The following is a 23,480-nucleotide window of genomic DNA, read 5'->3' as shown; positions in this document are numbered from 1 at the left end:
CGTTTAAAAATGGTGTATTAATATAGAAAAAACGCATGATTTTCCAAACCCTTTCAATGCACAGTTCCAAAAGTGCTTGTGCATATCTCTCTGTATCAAAGTAGGAAAGACTATGTAAGACTCAAGTTTGCTTTTTTAATTATCTTTTGTAATCCCTCATCAGTAGTCTTGTATCTTGAGAGGCCTTTAGATCACAGGTTGAAAATGTGGTATCTTACACAACAGAGAGGAAACACCTAACTAAAAATTACACTGAAAATAAAACAGGCAAATCTAAAGTAACTATGTTCTAAAACCTTATACAGACCGTTAGCATGGTTTCCATTTCTCAGGAGTGGAAACTCCCCACCTCCAAAATGTTCATTATCAATGCAAAACAGAAAAAAAAAAAAAAACCCACCACACACACTAAAATGGGGAAGTACCATTACCACTGCAGTAATGTAATAAAAAAAGAAAACATATTTGCTATGTTTATTTATTTTGGGCATTCACTCATACTGAGAATACAATTACAAATTATGCAGAGAATACATGTTGAAGGAAAACTTGATTATTTAAGATATAGAGTATTATTAACAGAATTGTACTTACCTGAAAAAGTAAATGTAGTTTAGGTATACTATAAGCTTTTATTTCTCTATTCATAAACAGATGTATAATAATAGAAATATCCAGAAGAGAAGTAGGCTTGCTGCCCCCCTTTTGTTTTTTAAAAAAAGTCTTTCCTTTTTGTGGCATTGTGGCTGCTAGAAAACTATTGTTTCATTAGCCTCCAACTAAAGAAGTAAGGTCAAGAATTATTCAGATGCAATTTAGAATGAAGCCCATGTCAACAAAACCCGTGTCATACACTGAAAACAAAGGCAACAATCCTCTTCACTCAAACCTATAAACAGGAAAAAAATAGATACATGGTAGCAGAATACAGAGGGGCAATTACTTCTATCACTACTTATTGTAATTTATAATTTTACAAATGTTTGATTTCATATAGGAACAGTTTAGGAGTCATTAAGTAAAAAAACGATTTATTAGGTTTGCAGAATTCATTTTGTTTGGGATTTCCAAGGACAACTAAGGGAGTCAGGTATCTAACCATCATGGAAGGAAAGAATCTGCTTTCTTTGAAAACCTACAACTTATTACGTAATATCTTCATAGACTTCATAAAAAAAGTATTTGACAGATTTATATCCTTAGATTTTTAACAAATAAAAGATTTCACAACTGAAATACAGAATGGGACAGGATAGCACATCACACAATATTCCTAAGCATTAATATTTTAAATACTTGTATTCTGCGTACTCCGAAAATACTTCACAAGCCTGTAAGTGCCATCTGAAAACAACTAAAATGGAAAATAATTCTATAAAGGAATTCTATTCAATCAAGGCCTCTCCACAAATGAGAAAATGATACAGACGCAAGGTTCAGTTTGGTCCCTGTGGAGGGAAAAAAACCCCTTACCCTTCATGACATAACATTTCACAAAGACAAGGCATTACAGAATTGTTAGATACAGAGCAGAACATCTAGATCACTTTTTATCCACCCTTACAAAGAAAGGTTTGCTTAGTAAAATTTCAACAAAAAGGAGTACTTTAAAACCTAAGGCTGAAACAACTTTGCTTCCAAAGCACTACAGACAGCTTGGCTTTACAAAATTTGCTTCAGGTAGATATTATACAAACATCAAATTCACTTGGGGAAGAAACACTACGGTAACCTAATAAATAAAGGAGTGATCTATACATTAAAGATGTAGTAAGGTTTGAAATATTTCTCATTCCTTTTATAAACTAAGGGATGTGAAACTATGGGAAGGAACTAAAAGAACCATGCAATTACAGCTTATTACTGTATGTGTATCAGGGTATACTATTATTCTGATAACCTGAGAAGGACTTTTAAAATAATATTTTTCTTTCAACTGAAACAGGAAAAAATGATATAATAGATTTACTACTCTTCATATGGAAAATAAAATAATTTGGTCTTGTATTAGGATACATTTTTCATGTTCAAGAATTTAATATTTGTTATGCAAGGCCTTTTCTAATAATAATTTAGTAATAGAGATGTGTATCTACACATCTTGTTACAAGTCAAGGTAAGTCAGAGGTAGCTCAGGAATATTTTAGAATTTAGTGTTTTAGTTGAAATGAATTAATCTCTCTTTCAAAAGGGTTACTATTAAGTATAAAAGGCAAACAGTATATACAGCTGCCACTGCCTGCACCAAGAAGATAATTCCAAGAAGCTCAAAATAAGATTAGAACACAGAAAAGCACAGTGCACTTCTTCACATTTGCTTCAGTGCACCAGTTCAGGCTGATTTTCTACAAAAGGAAGCACCCCACTAACATAATATGCTATTCCAAGAGACAGAAGAGCAATGACAATAATCAGGAGCAGCACTCTCCAGAAGCCGAGGTCTTCCACAAACTCTTGCCATGTCGTGCGGAAACTGGAAAGAACTCCTTCACCTTGCTGTAGGTTTGGATTAAGAAGGGAATGGCTTTCCATCGCGCTAGGAAGGATTAAAAATACAAAGCAAAAGAATGCAGCTTTAAGTATGACAGTAATCCTACTAAGAGCAATTGAAACATTCTAAATTAAAATTTAAACCCACTCAGAGATTCATAGTACTGTCTTTGCTAAATCAAGACAGATTAGATCAAGAAAAGACTCCTAACTCTAAACTTGAGTTATCTGAAAAGATATTTATTAACTTGTGTGATGAGAGCGATATTTGTACCCGTGTGATCGTACAGTTTGCAACTGCAAAGCCTTCAAAAGTTAGTCCTTGTAATTCCTAAGAAAGACTTCATAAATTTAATGGAGCATAAGCTAAAACTTTAAGGGGCACAGCTGTTGTTACTAAAACAAACAGCAAATTATAAAATTTAAATGTAGACTCTGCTGCATACAACAGAAGCTATAATCAATATAATTTAGATACTGAACTATGTAGTAATCTTCATTACTCTCCTGCATTTCTTTGTTACAAAGCCTCTTCTCCAGCATAAAAATGTCAAAGAAAACAATAAATTTGGACAAAAATGAAGTTCTGAAACTTTCTGATCTAGAAGGTAAGTCAGCACTGCTGTGTTCTCTGCCAAACAGCACTCAGCAACTGCTCTGATGTTTTAGCATTCTGCTACCAATCCATCAGGTCCCTCAGACTGTTAGATTACAAATTAGGAACTGGAACTCTCACTTTTAAATGACAGACAAATATGAAATTAGAATGTCATCAGAGTCATCCGGACAGTGACTTTTTTTCTCAAGATGATTAAGTTGTTTCAAATACTGCATGGCTTCTTGTATCAAGCTCCCAATTTTGTTGGTTTCACAATTTCATAAACACTTATGTACAATTTTAGTCATCTGCACAGTCCTACTACTTTTCACTTGAGTGTAATTACATATGAAAGTGTTTACATGATCAGGCTCTGACAAGTGTGGAAAGGAAATGGTGAAGCTGACTACGTACACAGCGATGTAAAAGCATAGGATAAGCAGAGTAAAAACTTTTTTTTTCCTCTCTTCTAATTGCTTTCAGTTACTATATTCTCTAGGTATCTCTTACACCAGTAATAAGACAAGACATTCCAGGGAAAAGTAATTTCTGAGTCAAAACCAGCTGTATAAATGCTATTATTCTTGGTGACGATAATAAATTGACAAAACATTGCTATTGGCAAAAAGTCTCATTTGTGAATCTCTCTTCTAATATTACACAGCAGAAAAACTTCACACCATCCATCTGGTACTTTTTCTTCCTAGGAAGAACAGTCACTGAAGAATAATTGGACTAAATTCCCATAGCTTACCACAGTATCAGGGTCATGTGCAGAAAAATTCAGAAATCTCTTATTAAACAGCTTGTCTTTTGCTTTTTAAATATTTACTTTGCGATAAAGCTATTTTAGCTTGCCCACAGCTGCAGGAGTTAGTCATCTTCCTTGCTTATTGTGATTTCCCAAGCAAAACAAAGAGTTTTTACAGAAGACAGCTATTGGTGTAGAACAGTACTACTCACTCATGAAGTACTAACTAGTTAATACATAACCTCGGACAGGTTAAATAAAGGTGCAAGGCAATTTAAATGAAAAGATCACATGCCTGCTCATTAAATAAAGAGGTACACAGAAAACATTTTTGGTATTTTATACTACAACCAAATTTAAAGCAATGTTATTCAAGACATTTTTCTTATTAGGAAGCTAATGCTAATGCAGCAACACGTATTACAGAAGAGTTTGTGCCACATAGCATGTTGTTCTTTCTTCTTTCTAGCAAAACATGGAAATTCACTTTTGAGTGCACTTGTGGGCAGTCACAGGTCACGTTGGGCTGTGTAGATAAAAAAGACTGTGCTGAAATAGTCTTGCCTGACAGCACAGCGCCACTTGGGAAACCAGTTTTGGCCTTTGCTCCCAGGTCAGCAGCAACTGTGTGTAGTACAAAGCAGAAAACTGTTGTTCAAGAGTGAAGTTCATGTTCAGAAAGAACAATCATTATCTTGCCATAGGTTCACGCATAATGGACGAGAAGGGGGGGGGGAGAAAGAGGGCAGAGGACACTCCAAGCGTGTCTAAAATGAGGAAAAAAAATGCAAAGAGGGAGGAGTGGAACTGTGGAGGTCTGAAAAGCCAACTGTTACAAAGACATTTATTTACAATGCAAACAGCAAACTTGCTTTGGCTGCTGTCAGCATCTATTATATGTTATTTGAAAAATAATATATTTCAGACATTTTAAACATGTTCACAAACAAGCTGGGGAGTGCACTGTTTATAGGTCTGTACCCCTCCCCAAGGAGTGTTGCTGGCTCCCTTGCCAAACCAAACAACCTAACGTTTAGGGAGGTCAAATAACAGAAAGGAAGCTATGGTCATTAAAGGGACACTGTCAAAGCAAAAATCGTAATTTAAATGAGGCTGAACCTTTGTCCCATATGTTAAAATAAAAACAGCCTAAATGCATTTCTGTGTCACAAGCAATTTTTAGTGAGTTTCAGTAAGATTCAGAGAGATAATATGCACAAGTTCTACTAATTAATACCAATGCAGTTTGGAGAATAATATCTAACTTTATATTTCAGGGCTTAAAACAGTCTCTGTGATAAGTTGGAGTTAGGGGGTTTACCTGACATGTAAGAAGGAACTTCCAGTCTGCTCACTGGGAGTATTTATTTTGCATAATTTCTGTAATATCATTGGTTTCAATTTTTAGATACCAATTTCATGTAGACAGTTTAATTATCATTTACAGTAAAGGCTGTGTACATTTTGATACAAACTGCACCAAAACTTCGTGTCCCTGCCTTTCGTGATATAATGGTCCAGCAGTCACAGTTCTTCATCATTATTAGGAAATATAAAAAATTCAGTGTTTGGATAAATTTGGTATGAGAGCGAGTATTTCAAACAACGTAATATCCTGGTTTGTAATATATATTTTAGAAAAATAGTACTGGAAAGGATGTCTTGTGCTATTAATCTCAGTCCCACGCTTTGTCATGTTTACTTGCAATTCAGTGGTTTCCGGAAGAGGATTAGTCTCCTTTAAAACTTGCAAGGTTTCTTGCCTCATCCAAATCCTATGAGAAACCTCTCTTGGAACCTTACTGTAGAAAGCCACCCTCAATTTTCAATCAAAAATTTTATCTGTTTCCTCCAGCTCTTGTTATAGACTCTTTTGTCTTAAACATCTATTTTACATTGTTCAAAAACAGTGTTTCTAGACAGCAAGCACACACCTCTTGACCTTCACGCTGCCAGGCTAAAACAAGCTATATTCACCTCTTTTTACAAGGGAGATTCACTGTTCCTTGATCACCCAAGTAATCTTTCTCCACCCTTATTAAAGGATAAATGCAACTTCTCAGAATGGGGATAAACGGCACTATATAATGTATTACACATAAGTAGTTAACGTTGCTTTTTACAGTGGCACTAACAATTTTCCATATGTAATGAAAATATCTCACCTTGTACGTTCTAGGATTTCATTGCCTTTTTCAGGGTAGCATTACCTCCTGTAACTTAATAATACACCAAGCCTCTTCTCCTGCACCATCATTTTCCACTGAGGAATTTCCATATTAGGGCATATTGCTTAAGTAAATAAAGTTGCATTTTGTGCTTATTGAATCACAGTTCATTACTACTATTTTCCTCTCCTTAGTCATCCACTTTTTTGTCTATGACAACCCAAATTTCCTCCAAGTTGCCTATATCTCACTTCTAAGTATCATTAACATGTTACTTCTTTCTGTGCCAATATCATTTATGAGAACTTTAGATAAGCACAGTACCAGGATCAGATCTTCAGGAATTCATTAGTAACTTCCTTCTGACCCAATACTTCCCCTGAAATTGTCAGCAATTTTCCTGAAATTACCAATTCTCTGATTATCAATAGCTCCTTAGCCACTATACAATTCTTATTTTATTCTCCATTTTTTCCAGGATCACTACCAATAGAAATTTCATGTATGACACCATATCAAATACTTTACTCAGTTTCAAATGGATGAAAAGTCTGCTTTCTATTCTTTGTACAGACAATCCATCATCTTATTAAAAGGATGTTAGATTAGCCTTGGATATTGCTACTTTGCCCCATTTTTCCTTTGGCTACATGATAAGTTGTAGAGTATCTGGTTTTTGGAGACTGTAATGGAAAAGTCAGTAATTATTAAAACTGCTTCCATCATAAAATGACAATCTAAATATAAAAAGTTCTTTTTTCCTTGCATTTTATCTGTTTAAAGAAATTTTTCCAAATCCTAATATTTGATTTTGATTTGGCCTGATAACACCAGGCCACTTGGTATGTGTTTGAGTGAGGAACAAACAAGCAAGTCAAATCATAAAAATCTGAAAGTAATAAACATTTACTAGTAAAGACATACTTTACATATACATCACTATTTCTCCTGGTAATTCTTTCTGTTCTGTAAATACCTTTCACTTTCAGCAGTTTGCATTGTTTCCAGCTTAGAGTGAGCTCCTCTGTTAAATCCTTTCACCTCCTGCTCCTCCAAAGACTCCAGCAGTCTAATCACATCTTTATTTACACCTCTTCGTTTTGCAAGAACAAGTGGTGTTGCACCTTGGTGATTGCTAAAATAGCCCGACAAAAGGGCACGAGAAGAAAAGATACTTTTAAAATGGAAATTTTGTAACAAGACAACTCAGTGTAACATACAGTGTAGAATTTATGAAGTCCTCAGAACTATTTTCTGTCATATAAGACAGTAGGCAATTCCTACCTATGAAAGGCATAGCATAATTGACTATAGAAAAAGACCAGCATATTTCATTTTAAAATGACACAACTCCATTTTTTCCTCCAAACAAAATCAAAGTTCTTAGCATGTTAATCCAACCGGAATCTTTGCTTATTATAACAATAAACAAACTGTAAATTTATGGCAATGTTTGAGATTAAGCTTGATTTCAAGAAGTAATTGTGCAAGCTGGTTCCTCATAGTTCCTTTATACGGTCTGCCAATAACTAGTTTTGCTGAACTGAAAGCATGAACAAGGGACAGAAGAAAGACTCAAAGGTTTTGAACTTACTACTGGTGTTTTTCACCTGCTGGGAATGTGCAGAAAAGTCAACAAACAAAATAATGTAGTTGATGTATTGAAACAGCCAGTTATTTTACAGCTTGAAAGCTTGCATCTGACAGCTGCTAGAAGCCAGAAGAAAAGAATATATGATAATCAAAAGGACTGAGCCACAGACTTTGAGGAAGGAAGAGAACACTGAAAGGAACCATTGTCACCAAAGAAGTATGGGTATGAACAGATGCACACATATACTGTATTTTGTCTTATATGGTAGAACAATTAAAACATTAGAAATGTGGTAAAGAAAATTATTTTAAAGTAGTCAATGTGATTTTCTTCTTTGGTGCTAACCACTCGCATCCAGATATCTGGCCAAACTAGGATAGCAATGTCATCAGGGAGGCAGGATTACCTATAGCGGTCCAGACCAGCAGCTGCTATTTTTATTTGCTTTGTTTGCTGCACATGACCAGCAAGAGTGGCCTTTATTGTTCTCCTGCCTTTTTATTTTGTCTTTTTATTAAGCGATATCTTAAAAAAATTGAACTGTGCTAAATATAGCATTTCAGCAGCAACCAATTTGTATGCACAATGCTATGGAGACAGAATACTAATATATTATAAAATCTGTGCTGTAAATAAAAAAGAAAGTGACTTACCAAATGTCAATTTTAAGTCCATTAGAAACAAGGAACTGGATGGTATCCACATGCCCACACAGATGAAGGGCTGTGTTACCTTGGTAATCAGTGGCTAGTAGGTCAGCACCAAATTTATGCAAGAGCTGACAGATGTCTACATTTCCTCTAGCTGCCGCAAGATGAAGGCCAGTTCGGCCCCGACTGTCACGAATATTTGGGTCAAAACCACTCTCTAACAGTCTTTTGGAATAGTTAAAATCTCCATCAATGCAAGCCTGCAGCAGTGGCACATTTGTCTGCGAAGAGTCATTTACAAAAACGTAGGACATTGTTCTGATGCTCTTTGGAGTAGGTTACAAACCTGCAAGTAAAAGTGGAAAGAAATGATGGTGAAACCAAACAAATAAATACAATGCAAATACTCTGTAGACTGTTGAGGTTCCCAAAAAAGAATGAAGACTAGCTTATAAACAAACTCTGAAATCTTCCTGTCCTACATACTAATTTAATGTGCTGCATTCTCTTCTGATAATAAAGATCTCCTCTTAAGTCTTATTCACACCTCCCGAAATGGCAGCAAAGCCTTGTTATTTCAGAAAACTGCCTTCCATCTATGCCACAAGACATCTGAGTAACTTCCACCTAGGAAGAGATCAAATGAGTAGTTTTGATATTAAAGGGCAAAACATTTTCTATCAGAACTGTAGGAAAGGAAGAAAAGGACCACTTTTCATAAATCAGGGACTACAGACAATTCACTTAACAGATAGAGTAACACTAACTACAATTCATACTATGTATTAACAGCTACTCCAGTGGGATTTCCTCCATCTCTAATTTGAACTTTGCTGCACAAAGTATAGTAAATTGCTGAGAATGCTTGATTAGTATGAATACTAACTCCCATATTCTGCAAAAATACATTTTTCAACACTCTTGGCAGTACATTATTTTTAAAGCACCATAGATGCACAAACTTCTGAACAAGCAAGGAAAGAGACAGGGATCAGGGGAAGCCAAATGTAATTTGTAAAATGGCTCAACAGAAAGCAAAAACTGGTAACAGGTACAACGAGAACAGTGGTAAAATCAAGCAAGGAGCTAGGACAATTGTGGGTTCAACCTGTCCACTAGAACCTCAGTACAGAGAAGCACAAATGTAGTTTCTCTGGTTTAATATTAAATGAAGGATTAAGTCCTTTCCTGTATTAGGACCTGTAAGATGATGACAAAACTTGCTTCACCGTGCATATTTCGATAAATCATGTTTCATGAAATATTCGCTAAGTTTTATGGAATAGTATTTTAAAGATGACTCAAATAATTAGGGGATATTTTGTAACACTGTGTACCTATGAGACACAGAAAGATGACGAAAACAATACGGGGAAAAAAGAGAATGACTATGCAAGAGGCTGATAAAATGCATACAAGATGATGATAAGAAATGAAAACACCTAGGAGACTGGATAGCAAAGGTTGCATTGCCTTAGAGAGGAGACAAAAAAAATTAAACAGTAAGAATCCATAGAAGAAATCTCAATACAGACATGACAGTTCAAGTGGCAGGAAGGAAAAGTGATTTTATTAGATAAGCTTTGAATGGAAACTGAACTGAAATTCACTCAAAACAGAATCTTTCAGGTGATCGGGTTTTTACCAGTGAGAAGGGAGATGAACTGATGGATCTTGAAGATACAATGTTTCAGGCTCGTGATGTAACAGTGTCCTGGTGAACTACTTGAAGCTTTTACAAGACTGCGGTATGCACATTTTATTTTGTCATCTATATAAGGTATCCTTCCACAACAGTGCACTCATTCAGCGGGGGGAACGGAAACACGGCCAGCAGCCAGAGAATTCAATTTAACCCCTTCCTATCTTTGAGAGTTTATAAAGTTTATATTTTATTGCTCTTCTTCCATGTTTTAAATTAAAGAAAAATTAATTCAAACTAAAGAAAGTACCTACAGAGGTCATTTCAGAACGATTGTTTACACAGTGGTCTGATTAAGAGCTGTACCATTTTGGGCTGTTCAGATTAATAAATTATATCTAAGCTTCACTAGTTCGTATTTCCTAGCTGGACAAATTCTGCTGTATGTATCAGCACTGTCTAGTTTGCCAGTGCAGGAATACACAATTAGTTTTCTCTATTAGACATGGAAGAAAAAGAGATAGGAATAGCTTGTATGTCCTGGTATCTGTATAACAAATAGTTTTAGGCAGAGACCATTCTGTGAGGCTGCAAGTACGTTTTTTCTCATGTGATGGTATATCACTGTTTCAAGTACCCTGTTTCACAATCACCTCCAATAGCAGAAGGCCAGTTCATTGACAGGCCATAACACATTTCATGGAAGACTCGGGCCATTTAGGGCACTAACGGCTTTCTTAAATTCAGACATAGAAAGGACGGACAATGTACTTACTGGTATTTCCAATGAACATGTTACCAAACCCCTGGCTGTTGCAAAGCTAGGATTCACACTTGACATCAACTTCAATTTTCTTGCCCATTTCCCACCCAGATGATAAATGACAGGAGAATGCTTCTTCAACTCTGCTAGTGCAATCTTTGCTTAGAAAATAGCAGGCCCAATTTCTGTAGGATGTGACCATGACCTTTACATTCTGCACTAAATCTTCCTTAAAGTACAATCATAAATCATTTTAAAACCTCCAATTATCAAGCATATCAACAGCACAAAATCCTACTTGTACCCAATAAAAAAAGATCATGCTTCACTTATAAGATAATATTTGAGTGCTTAAACCTGTTTAAAAAAACCAAAGCCTAACATAAATCACCAACAGAATACTACGCTGGAGGAGAAGTATGCTATCTGTAAAATAGAATGACATGTTCTGTTAAATACAAGCTTATGTTTGTATTTTCATACCCAGTGTATGTCTGGTAAAGCCTTACACAACTCCGTCACTTCACATACAATTCTAATGAAACATTAACACCAAAAACCCCCTCACTGCACATGAGAGGAAGCCCAAAGGTTAATAGTTATCAGAAAGTATAACTGACAGTACTTCTGATTCAGAATCTATTATCCTGAAAATCTTTTAGGAGTTGATCACTGATGTGTAGAAGACTAAAGTGAAACCTTAGTATTTCACAGTAAGAAAGAATAAAAACAACAAAACAAATCCTTCTTGCCAATACTTGAGGATTGTGGACTAAACACACACATTTTCCCATTCACACACAAAAAAACCACAACTGTACCATCTGGTTTGATTTATTTTTGTAATTAAAAAGACTTCTACAAACACAATTCCATTTTACATGTGGGCTATCTAACCTGTGCCAAATATGAGCTGCATACAAAGGTGAAATACGCAATCTTTAAAACACCAGTCCCCAAATAATAGGTCTTCCCTCAAATTTAATCCAATTTAGCAAAATTTCCTATCTAACAAAAAATCAGAAAAAAATACAATAGTTAATTAGATATTTTTAAATAAACAAGACATGGTTATATTTGTATCCATATTATGTGTCAAAAAGGTTACTGCTGTAATGATTGGCTATTTATTAAGTGAATTAGAAAAGAAAAAAAATACAATTAGCTATTCCCTTTAAACTGTTTCTGAAAGGTAATTCACATAGCAACTCTACACCTAACTAAAAGCTGGGCTAGCTACCATTAAGCACTAATGTCAGAGACAAATTAGAACAAATGGACTTACAGTAGTTAGTACCAAGACAAAAAAGTACTGTAAAATGCGCATTCTGAATATGCCTGTAAATTACTATTGCTGAAGTTAATATAAATAAACCATCTAATTTGATTCAGTAAATGACTGCTTCTAAAAATGTGTTACTACCTACTGAAAACACACCTTTTAAATTATACTTTTGTAAAACAAAACTTTAATAATTTGGCACTGCGATGGGAAATTACTTTTGGGAAAAAGCAAATTGAAAGATGTCCTCCCAAGCAAGAAGAATTCCCATTAGAAAGAAATAATATTAGAATGCATTTTCTCTAAGTTTATACAACATGGATATAGCCTGATCACAGCATGCTTTTATTATTATTTTTAGAAATTATGCTGTAAGCCACTTTTTCAATGATACATGTGAATTCGTACAGGAAGAGAAAATAAATCTAACAGAACATTCTGTTTTCAAAAGGTATGCTTTATTAAGTGATTATGTAAGAATTATTTATTAGAAGTCTGTTGTCTATTGTTGTAGGGTGCAGAATTGTAACTTGATGTCAAGTATTCCTCTGCTATGTAACACACTGAAAACAGCAGGAGCAGAAGGTAGGAGCTATCTTGAATGATTCAGATCATGGGAGCTAAAACTACTCTTTAACTTGCACTGATTTTGGACAGTTTTATTTTACAGTAAATGTATGCTTTCCTCTGTGCATTTCTCAGCATGTTAAACAGCTGCCAAACAGCTTCAGAAAAAGAAATACATGGCTAAACTGTCTATGAGACAGAATCACTCATGGGACCAGATTCTCTCACATTCACCACAAAAATATGAAGCTCTACAAGTTGTATTTAATCACCTAACCACTGCTACATGATTTATCAGCTCTGCAAGACTACAGTATCTCCAAGAGCATTCACTTCACCCCCCTCAAAATTAAAATAATTGTCACTACTTTAAAGTAACAGTTCAAAACAATGGAACAGTATTAGATCATGCAGTAGTTGAGACTTCTCACTATTAATACACATTTCCGACATCTACACCTTAAATGCCAGTAAGACTATCACTAGAGAAGTGGTGACTAACAAGAAATGGACACTAAAACAAAACCTACAAAAGACAGCTTCCTCCTGCCCACAGCAAACATGCAACATGCTCTACATATAAAATCTACATTTGCCAACTCCCTCAATGTAAACAGCTTCTCTTTTCTGTAGCACACTTTCAGAGTACTTCAGTGGCAATGGCTTGCAGAGTTCTTCCTATTCAGTTTTTACATGAATGAAAAAACATTTCAGCTTAAATACTTTGGTTAAGCTGTAAGGCTCTGAAGGCAAGGTTTCCTGTTTGAATGGGAATGTACCCTTAAAAAAAACTATGCAAGAATAAGCTCTCTTTGGATGTACAAGATAAAATTAAGAAAAAATGTAATTTAATCATAAGAGGAAAAAATATCTGCCTTGCCTATGCATCCTCTGAACACTAATCAAACACTGAAATGTATACTCAACAAATATTCTCTTTCCCTTCCTACACAGAGGGAGAAATTCCTTAGTAAGCTTTCATGCACATTTGTCTTTATGTGAAAGTTAGAGAGGTCTTTTAACAGAATGTTGTATTTACTCTGAAAATTATATGACCACTTGTCCTTTTTTTGGGGGGGTGGGGGGGACGGGAAGACTACCATTCTCTACATCTATTTCCAGTGACAGCTCTTTATCTTCTACTAAAAACCTTTACCTACTCCTTCCAACTAAAATAGAGTTTTATTGCTCCAGTGATATGGATTGGCTATAACAAGCGGCATCTCAGATTCAGTACAGTATGACATGCTTTAAACATAGCGAAGTTCTGTAGCATTTTCTCTTCCTAACTTTAGCTACTTTTTCCAACAGTCCCTGGGGGCAAGGTATCACAGCAGGTTCTTATGACCTACCTCTCCTTTCATGTCTCTGGAAGGACATGTAATGTTGTTTTTGCATTACCACCTACCCATTTATGCCATTTGCTTACAATCAACCCCATTTCCTTCTGCAGTATTAAAAATGGACATGCAAGACACACAGGTATATTCTCTTGATGTTAGGACCATACACTAAGCAGAAACTTTGGTGCAGTACATATACCTAGTACTTTGCACTCATAGACTGCAAAATGCTTTATGAAAACATTACAATTATTGATCTCCTTTTAAAGATCAGTAGACAATGGCACTGAGAAACAGAGCACTTCGCACAGCATTGCACGTTAAAGCCAACGTTAAAGATAAAAAATAAGACATCCAATGACAATCCAGGGTTGCCCAATCCTTCCCCAGATAATATAGTAAATGCATTGTGTATATATGTACAAGAATAATGAAAGGAAAGAGGTAGGGTAAATGGGGTTGCCAAATTTGCCCTGATAAATGACTTAATTTTAACAGAACTTTATTGACAAGCAGATTCATGAACATTTTATGCTTACTACACATAACAGATAATTTGGTTGCATTAATTGTTTCAGTGCACTTTATCAAATAGACATTTAAATATTTCTGAATCTTGCCTACTTTTTATCTTTTACAAAATAAGCATTGAGGAAGAAAGGTAACCTATGGCAGTTATAAACAGGTTTCTTTGGATTATTTATAACTTTAATTTCCTACAACCACCTCATGTAAATCAGTAAAGTGACTGAAGCAAGCTCCTGAAGGATTTCATTTCAACACTTCCCTAATTATTGTTATCAGCTTGACTACATCTGCTTTTATAGAAAGCTACTAAACCATACGTATTTGTCATAATTGCCAAGCCCTTCAGAAACGTTTATTCAAATCCTTCTTTGCTTTTGCTGGGAATGCGAAGAATGCTAATGTATGTTGGTCAAGAAAGTCTTAAAGGTCACTGTCTTTTCTTTAAGCAGACTAAAGAGCATTAGTTCCATTTTTCCTAAAGTGTATGTGTTTAAGTTTGCTCCAAGCCTTGGAACAATCTTCTGGGAAAGATGATGAACTGTAACTGAACAACAAGAAATCATTAATACAATTAGTATGTCAAACTTAAAATGCGTAAGTTCCATTTATATATAGATGAATAGTGCCGCCATGTGGCCTGACAAATTACTGTTCAACTGAAGTAAATGGTGTGATGTATAACCCCGGAGCCATTCAGATTACCTTTTTTTTAGCTTTTGTAGTGTTTTCTAGTTTTCTGGGAAGGAAACAATGTAAGACTTGAAAATAAGATTTTCAGATACCTTGATGATAAAGAATTCTGAAATCTAAACTGCTATTCCCTTGCTGTGTAGACAGCAATCTTGTTTAAGCTCTGACCCTATACTAGTGAAATGAGGGCTTTAGTACGTGGCATGAGTTCTGAAGATAAAGGTATTTCCTTTAAAAAAGTATTTCTTTTTTAAGAAACAGTCAAAAAAGTTATTACACAGACAACTAGTATTCTGAGGATGGCAAGCTTACTAATAGCAGAAACCTTCCCCCCGCCAAAAGTCATCACAAGTCAAAGCTCAGTCAGCTTTATTTCAAAAATAAAGCAGACAAAGAATCAAAAGCCTGCCACAAAACTGCAATTAATATACAGTCCATATTCTCTTATTTTATTTCTTATCATGTGTATATTGGCTTATATCCTTTTCAGTCAAACCTCCCAGTCACACATGACCTTGTAATGCATGCAACATTAAATCCAGTTTAATGGCTAGCAAACAGAAACAGGTCAATTTAAAGGCCAGAACTCTCCTAAATTTGTGTATTGCTTACATAACTCATTGTCCCACTTTGCCTTTAAAATAAATATATTGCTTTGTTCATCAAAATTATTAAGGTATGTTACCAAATAATGCCAAAGATAAGACAACTAACACTGTCAGATACATGACTTTTACCATGCCAGCAGGATATAGGTATTTCTGCTCAGAATTTTCATGTTCACATAGTAAATCATGTAACCACCTTATCAAAGCTAAATAGTTATCCAAAGCATTTACTTCTTCCAGATGTTCTTAGTCTCTACCAAGCATGATTATAAATACTTGTATCATGGTGGACCATGTTATGTGACATGCTAAGATGAAGTGTCACAACTCTTAGGTTATATTTCTAATTTATAATGTTTTTTTATTTTTGATTTTTTTTAGAAATAATTACTTCACCATGCTAGGCTCAACAATTTTCTCCACATAGGCAAACCTGTAGTACTACTAGCTTCTGCCCAACATTGACTTTTAGGGGACTGTGGGGGTATATCAGCAGTCTAGGAAAACTATGGTGATTTAGGGGCAAAGACTCATCTCTTTCACGTCTTAAACCAGTGACTGCTACCAGACTGCATTTGACTTGTTTAAGGTAAGAGTTTTAATAAAACTGAGAAAACAAGTTTTGTTTTTTCTGAATTTATACATTCTTTTTTAAATCATGAAAGGTGCCAAACTGACTGCACAAAAAATGAGTAGCATATATCCGATCCCAAAGTGGACTGTTACCTCCTTTCTGCCCATGTTTGAGAGGGGAAAGGAGAGTAACAGTCAATTACTATTAAAAATTAAAAGCAGCTTATTAGTGCCAAGTGTTATGGTATGCTCTGTGATCTGATACCCAAACCTCAGAAGTTTCCAGATACCCACTAGTTAGGAATAAATCAGAAAGGCAAACAAGAAGGCTCTATTAGGAGGGCCAAACCAGATACTAATAAAGGAACTGGGTTTTCTAACAGGATGGCACATCTTTTCTTCCATCTCTGCCTGGAAGGCAATTAATAAATCTAAAGCTGCGCCTTCTATATGCTGGAAGTTTTGCCTTTTCTTTACAGAAACTCTGGAGACTACCTGAATAGGCACCCTGTTAGTCCATGTTTCTTCTCTTCAGAAACTGTCATGTCTCTATTTCCAATGCTCTTCTCTGCAGCTTATCACTTCTGCAGCAAATACAGGTGAGAACTTCACAGCCTCCCCGAGTACTGGTTTTTAAAGAGTGGAAACAAAACATAGGTATCTTAACTTCACCCTCATAGCTCAGCAAATTATGAAAGTTCAAGAAAACAGTTCTACCATCAGCTTACCCCAAGTTCACAGATAGAAAATTCTGTCCAAAACTGTCCACATATGAACAATTCATTCTTTTTTAACACTGAAGAATTTGCTAATATTAACTCTGCAATCAGTCACAGAAGTTTTTAACTTGGCAAAGGGTTTTTGACAGTCCTGTGTTTTAAATGCTATCGTTCTTGCTATATGCTTTTAATACAAAATTAAGTTTTCTTAGCTGACTACAACTAATTTGAGTATTTAAAGTAGCATCATTCCTTTCTCAAATCATCTCTAATCATTTTCCAAATTCTTCATAATATCTAATAAAAATTATATAATAGAGAGATATGATTACTGATTACTAGTCTGTTGAGTTCAGTTAAATCCCCAAACGATGTACACCAATCCCCAAAGGAAGTTCTCAAATTCAATTACTTATGAAGAACCACATGCTTTCATTTTGTTGAATCAAGGTCTTGCTAGCTTCATTTGATGATCTCTAGCCCTTGCATTGGAAGGGAGACCCCTACCCATTCTTTTCATGCCATGCATGATTGTACAAGCCTTTTCATATCCTCCTCAGTCATTCCCAGATTGAAGAATCCTAGCTTTCTTGGTCATTCGTTATACCGTAAGCGGTTTCATGATTTTGATCATTCTTGTTGCCCTTCTCTGAATCTCACTCATTTTTACTATATGCTTTCTGAGATGGAAGGGGAGGGAAGGGAACAGAACTGCACACGGTATTTGAGGCAAACCATCGGACTAATACAGTGGCGTGACAGCATTCCCTGTTTTGTTCTCTATTCATTTCCTAATAATAGTTATTATTTGATTTCCCTTTTTGACTACTCGTGCATTGTGGTTAAATTTTCATGGAACCACCTATTGTAATTCCAAAATATTGCTCATTAGTGGAAGCCCATGATGTTATATGTAAAATTAGGTTTCTTTTTATCCTATCTGAATCACTGCATGCACCTACACAGAATTTCAGCTGCCATTATATTGCACAGTAGCTTTGTCTTACAGAGTCATGTGCAATTTTTCAGTTGGCCCTTTTTTTTTTTTACTACCTTAAATAACTGTGTCATCAGCAAACTTTATCACCTTGCTACTTACCAACTTTTCTAAGCTGCTTGTGGAAATGCTAACAGTTCAGAATCCAGAACAGAATCCTGCAGAACTTCTAGTAACATTCCTCCACTGAAAAGGCTGATCATCAGTTAAATCGCGCGCCCCCCCTGCCCCAGGTCAAACCAATGACCTGTCTGTACTGTGCTTTCAGCATCGGCAGTCAGCGCATGAGCCTGGCTGCATTCTGCAGTCCATTCCCCTCCAGCTCCACAGCATCCACAGCTGTTACACCAGGTACCTCCCTGCCCAGTGCCTTCAGCATCACCTCACACACTTCTTGTCCACGAGTTTGTCTAATCCCTTTCTGAACCTGCTAACACTGTCCACAACAGCTTGGGGCACCAAGATGCAGAACCAACTGCCCTGCCACCCCTGCCAGCTAGAGAAGTTCTTCCCTAGGTCCATTTGAAACCACTCGCCTTCCTGCCAGGCCCCTCAAGTGACCCCTATTATAGAACTGCAACACTGTGTGAGTATGTCTCACCTTATCCAGCACCTTCAAGATTTCATAAATCTTGACCATGTCTCCACCTCAGCCTTCCCCTCTCTCATCTGAACGATCCCAGCTTTCTAGCCTTTCCTCATAAGCAAGCTGGTCCCCTTGACCCTTTCTGTTGCCCTTCTCTAATCCACTATATCCTTCTTCAGATGTGGAGACCAGAAGAGCACAGGCTATTCCAGATGTGGGTGCATCAAGGCAGAGCAGCAAAATGATGGCCTCTGTCTGCTTCTCAATACCTTCCCTGAAGACACATTTTCCTGGCTTTCCGGCTGTCACTGCACACTGAGCTGATGATTTCAGATTCAAAAGCCTCTGGTAGAGAACTTTTTTTAAAAAGTTTTTTGAAAATTCAAGTATAAAAATATAAAAATAAAATTATAAATCAGATCATCTGCCTCTACAAGCTTACTTGGTAATCCTTAGTAAAAACTGACTAGCCTTACAGACAGCAGACATCTAAGATGGATCCATACTTAGGCATAGCAGAACCAGTCCCTCAAGTACTTAAATGCACAACAAGGCAGGCATATGCCTCTCTCTCTGTGCAAAGAAACTATGCCAGGGTGAAGGAAAAAGACAAGCATTACGTACCACCCACAGGAAAACCATACGCCAGAAGCCTTCTCTGAAATGTGCTGCTGCCGCCCCTTTTCTGTCCCCACCCATTATGCTGATCTGACAGCATAAGAGGGCTTAAACATGTTGGAGAATGTAACCCAGTCAACGCAGAGTAAAAGATTTATTCATTTAGGTCTATGTTATAGAATTCTGCTGATGCAGCTGTGTTACTTGGATATGAGAAGTTTGCTGAGTAGCAAAACTTAGATTTTGGCCTTAGTTTATTCATCAACACTACTTTTCCATAACAGCATTGTCAGAAAAAAACTCTAGTAACATATGCTCTGCCACCATTGGAAGACTCTATCAGTAAAATTTCAGCTGAGTAAGTCCTACAGTGTAGATATGGCTTTAGTGAGGTACTACATGAGATCAGAGTAAAACTTTTTCCCACATATTTAGAAAAATATCACTTTTAAATAGCAAAGCAAACCAAAACAAATCCAAACATTTCAGTATCTGTGCTCTTATTTAGGTGACAGAGGAATCTCAATAAACACCAAGGAGGGAAGTTTGGCTTAACAGGTTTAACATGTGCACTCAAGACAAGCCTATCAGTCTGTCATCTACATTAATAGTACGTTATAAATGGCCTCTACAGAAAGCTGCATGCATTGCTGATCATGTATTTCACATAATACATATGAACAAATATGGTATGAAACATTTCATGTCCTTATTACCTGTCCCATCTGAAACTGGAGCATACAGTGAATGACTGAGATCATGTAGGAGGCCACCAACCAACCTCCTGATCAGAAAGAAAAGAGAAAACAGCTCTCAAAATTCCAAGATGTCTAAACCCCAGGCAGAGCCACTAGTAGTTTACTCCTTGGATTATTAGGCATCTCAGATCTTCGACTCCAGATAAGGACCTCAAGGCCATGTGCACCCAGAAATTAATTCCACAAGAACATAAATTAGGGTAGGTGGATATGGATCACAGTCAACTTAAGAGACCACTTGGAATCTCTAGCTCTTGCTGGTGGGGCAACTCTAAATGAGGGATACGAGAAACTGCTGAGAGGAAACCTACCATTAAGTGTGGATCAGAACAGATTTTGTAGCCCCTCCCACAGGTACAAACTAATATCCCTCTGGAAAAGAGCAGGACAGCAGATGCAAACACTATGCTTCACTTTTTGACTTGTTTCAGCTTACTCTCCAATACCTGCTCTTCAGCTCAAGAAGACAGACCGTATTGTTTTCTGATTGTCACCAATTCTATTATTCAGACTGCAAATAGTATTATAAATAATTTTTTTCTAAAAACACATTTAACAAGTTTCTGCTAATGAACTAGTGGTCTCATAACTATTTTACGAACAAAACAAAAAATAAAAACAGATCTAAGAGCTACAGATAACACTAAGCTTAGTCCCCTACTGCAGCAAGCTAAACTAGTCACAATCCATCTAAAAATCTGTTGGTTTCTTGCTCCGCCTTGATCTTTGGGAAGGCTGTTCTGAACATCAGTGCTCTGATAGTTAGAAACTTTCATGTGATACTACTTCTAAAATATATGTTAAATTATTCATATGTCAACACTGTCCTTTAGCTCAATTTATTTGTTTCATGGTGTTTACCTTGACGGTTCAACTGAAAACAAAAAAGGCCTTTACTCTGCAGAACTAAACAAGGCAAATACTTTTTTCAAGACAGGCTCTCCATTTCCCTTTTCATCCTAGGCAAACCTTCCTGCATCTGTTCCACTTTAAGTTCATCTTTTTATTTGAGGGTGATTAACATTGTATGAAGTATTCTAGAGTTTTGTTCAAGGATAATAGTAGCATCTTTTTCTGGAACATCATAGGTCTGCATTCACCTTTTGCACAATAACATATCTTGTAACCAGCTAACGCATCTACATTGTTTTTGTGTTGCTTTACACTGGTAAGAATTTCATCTGTAGATTAGGTGCTTGCTAGTTTGCAACTGCATAAGTTTGTACTCTTAATTACTATTGCATTTTACCCATTTCATTCTCTAGTTCTCAAGATCATCCAATTCTTCATTTAGTACTGTAAATGTCTTCTGTATTACCATTTTCTTCCAACCTTGCATCACCACTGAATTTGAATAGTAAACTTTTAAATTCTGCACCAAAATCTTTATTAGATACGTAATAAGACTAGTCCTAAGACAGACCCTCCAAGAACTCATTTTATAACCTCCCTTTATACTCAAATCTGATGCTTTTCTTCTCAACTTTACTCACCATAATTTGTCTCCAGTTACCTCCTCATCCACTCTACAATTCTGGTAACGGGCCCCACCTTTTCAGCACAGTAACAATTTCCCTTGCAGCATCTGATTGAAAACTTTACCGCTATCTAGTGAAAAAGAAAACTGCTTCATTCCCTCAAAAATAGTAATTATTCTATCAAAGATAATAATGAGGTTAGCTAAGGCAAACCACTTCTGGCAATAATACGTGACCTTTATTTTCACATCTCCTTTCTTTCCTCCACAAAGTCTTTTCGAAAGCCAGCACACCGCGGGGCTTGCTAACACATTAGCATCCTATCAGGAAGGCAGCTACGCACATCACTATTTCCCTCCTATTCTTCGACAGCCGCGGCTGCTCCATCTGCCATTCTCCCTCTGGCCAATTATTACCCCCACCCTGACAGCCCATCAAAAGAAAAAAAAAATAAGTAAAAACACCAAAACGGCACAAATTTCGCTGCGCGCCATCAGCCTTGGCTCCGGGGACGACGCAGCCCGCACGGCGCTGCTGTAGCCCCCGCCCCGCGGTTCCCCACACGGGGCCCCGCTCCAGGCGCGTCGCTGGCGGCCGTTTCTGCCATTACGGACGCGCTCCCCCCTCCCCCCTCCCCCCTCCCCGGCCTGTGCGCCCCCAACCGGGGCGGGGCGGGGGGGAGACGGACAAGGGCGCGCAGCGGCGGTGCCCGGCAGCGCCCGGCCTCGCCGCGCAGAGCGGCGGCGCCCTCCCCCTCGCGGACCTGCCGGCCGGCCGACCGACCGACCGACAGCGCCCCTCCCCCGCACGGACCAGCCGGCCGACCGACGGCACTCCTCCCCCACCCGGACAGACCGGCGGACAGCCCCCCCCCGGCCGGCGCCGCGGTACCTGCCGCTCCGTGACGGCGGCGGCAGCTCGGCACGGAGAGGGCGCGCGCTGGGCCGGGCAGAGAAAAGCGGGGGCGGGAGGGGCGCGGGCGCGCCGCAGAGGCCGCGCGCGCCGCCTGCTGGGCGGAGGCCGCCCGGGGCCACGGCCATCGCCCGGATGCGGATGCAGCGTCCCGCTGTGCCCCGCCGGGCGCCCCGCCCCGCCCCGCCCCAGCCGCTCAGGGGCCGCCGCGCCGCCATTTCGTCCGAAAGCGCCGGCCTGGGCCGCAGGGGAGACGCTGCGGAGCGCCCCGAGGCGCGCGGCCGGCCCGGGCCTAGGGCGCCGCGCTGGGCCTGAGGCGCCGTCAGCGCGGGGAGGAGGCCGGCGCGGGGCAGCGGGAGGAGGAGGAAGAGCGCGGCCCGGGGCAGCAGAGGGCGGCGCGGGCGCGGCGCTGCTGCCGTTGGGGCCGCCGCAGGCCCCGGGGGCGTTCGGGTGCCTCCAGCGCGCGGTTTGCAGGCACCTCCGCGTCCCCTGACGACGCTCTATCGGTGTTTATCGCCGTATTTTTCCCATTTACACCATTCCCCCCTCCTGGTTGGTTGATGGCCTCCAGTCAGTGGGGAAAAAAATCTCACAGTGCGAAGAGAGACTAAGCGCAGGTGAACGTAGCGAAGAACGGGGAAACAACACCACCTCTGAGTGTAATGGGGCCTTTTTAAGGGCCATGTATGCGTATGAGCCCCTGTCGGCATCCAAGGCAGGTGCTCAAAGAACAGCCCCAGGGAAGCATTGGCCTGGCCTTTAGGCTGAGATAAACAGGGACAAGTCCTGCTAACTGGCTTAGACAACAACTATAGGAGCAGGGGCAAAAGGTTTGGCGGAAAAAAATTCATCTTATTGACTGGGCAGCAGGTTTCGTGATTTATAGAAAAAGTTTTCTAAAGTTTTAACACAACTCTTTTGTTAGCTAAAGGAAACGCCAAAGAAAGTTATCAAAACTGTGCCTCTCTAGGGAGGCTTTACTTCCAACGCTAACGTGTGCTACCCATCAATTTACCTCACAACAATAATGAGCTAAAAAATATATATATATTCAGGTAGGAGTGCAATTTCTCTGTGTTTAGAGACACCTTTTCCTGTTTCTATGAGTAGTGTAAGTAGAGAAACATCATCAAACTGGGACTGAAGTTACTTGATTTTCCCCCAA

At 38.3% G+C, this 23,480-nt stretch overlaps 1 protein-coding gene across 3 annotated transcripts; it reads right to left on the bottom strand.

Moving 5' to 3' along the window:
• Positions 1-462: 462 nt before the first annotated feature.
• Positions 463-22,437, bottom strand: ANKRD46 (ankyrin repeat domain 46). 3 transcript variants are annotated; one of them, XM_064507656.1, is made up of 4 exons: positions 22,295-22,437; positions 8,255-8,597; positions 6,984-7,142; positions 463-2,536 (listed from the first exon to the last, which is right to left on the bottom strand). In XM_064507656.1, exons 2-4 carry the CDS (start codon positions 8,563-8,565, stop codon positions 2,320-2,322), a joined length of 687 nt encoding a protein of 228 aa, XP_064363726.1. In that variant the 5' UTR covers positions 8,566-8,597; positions 22,295-22,437; the 3' UTR covers positions 463-2,319. The 3 variants fall into 3 exon arrangements, with proteins under 3 accessions (XP_064363726.1, XP_064363727.1, XP_025975426.1); XM_064507657.1 differs by having other exon boundaries at positions 22,299-22,389; XM_026119641.2 differs by lacking the exon at positions 22,295-22,437 and adding an exon at positions 21,419-21,440.
• Between the last annotated feature and the right edge of the window lie 1,043 nt (positions 22,438-23,480).

This window comes from Dromaius novaehollandiae, chromosome 2, assembly GCF_036370855.1.
Source record: "Dromaius novaehollandiae isolate bDroNov1 chromosome 2, bDroNov1.hap1, whole genome shotgun sequence".
NCBI classification, from domain to species: domain Eukaryota; kingdom Metazoa; phylum Chordata; class Aves; order Casuariiformes; family Dromaiidae; genus Dromaius; species Dromaius novaehollandiae.
This window is presented reverse-complemented; position numbering and strand designations above follow the sequence as displayed.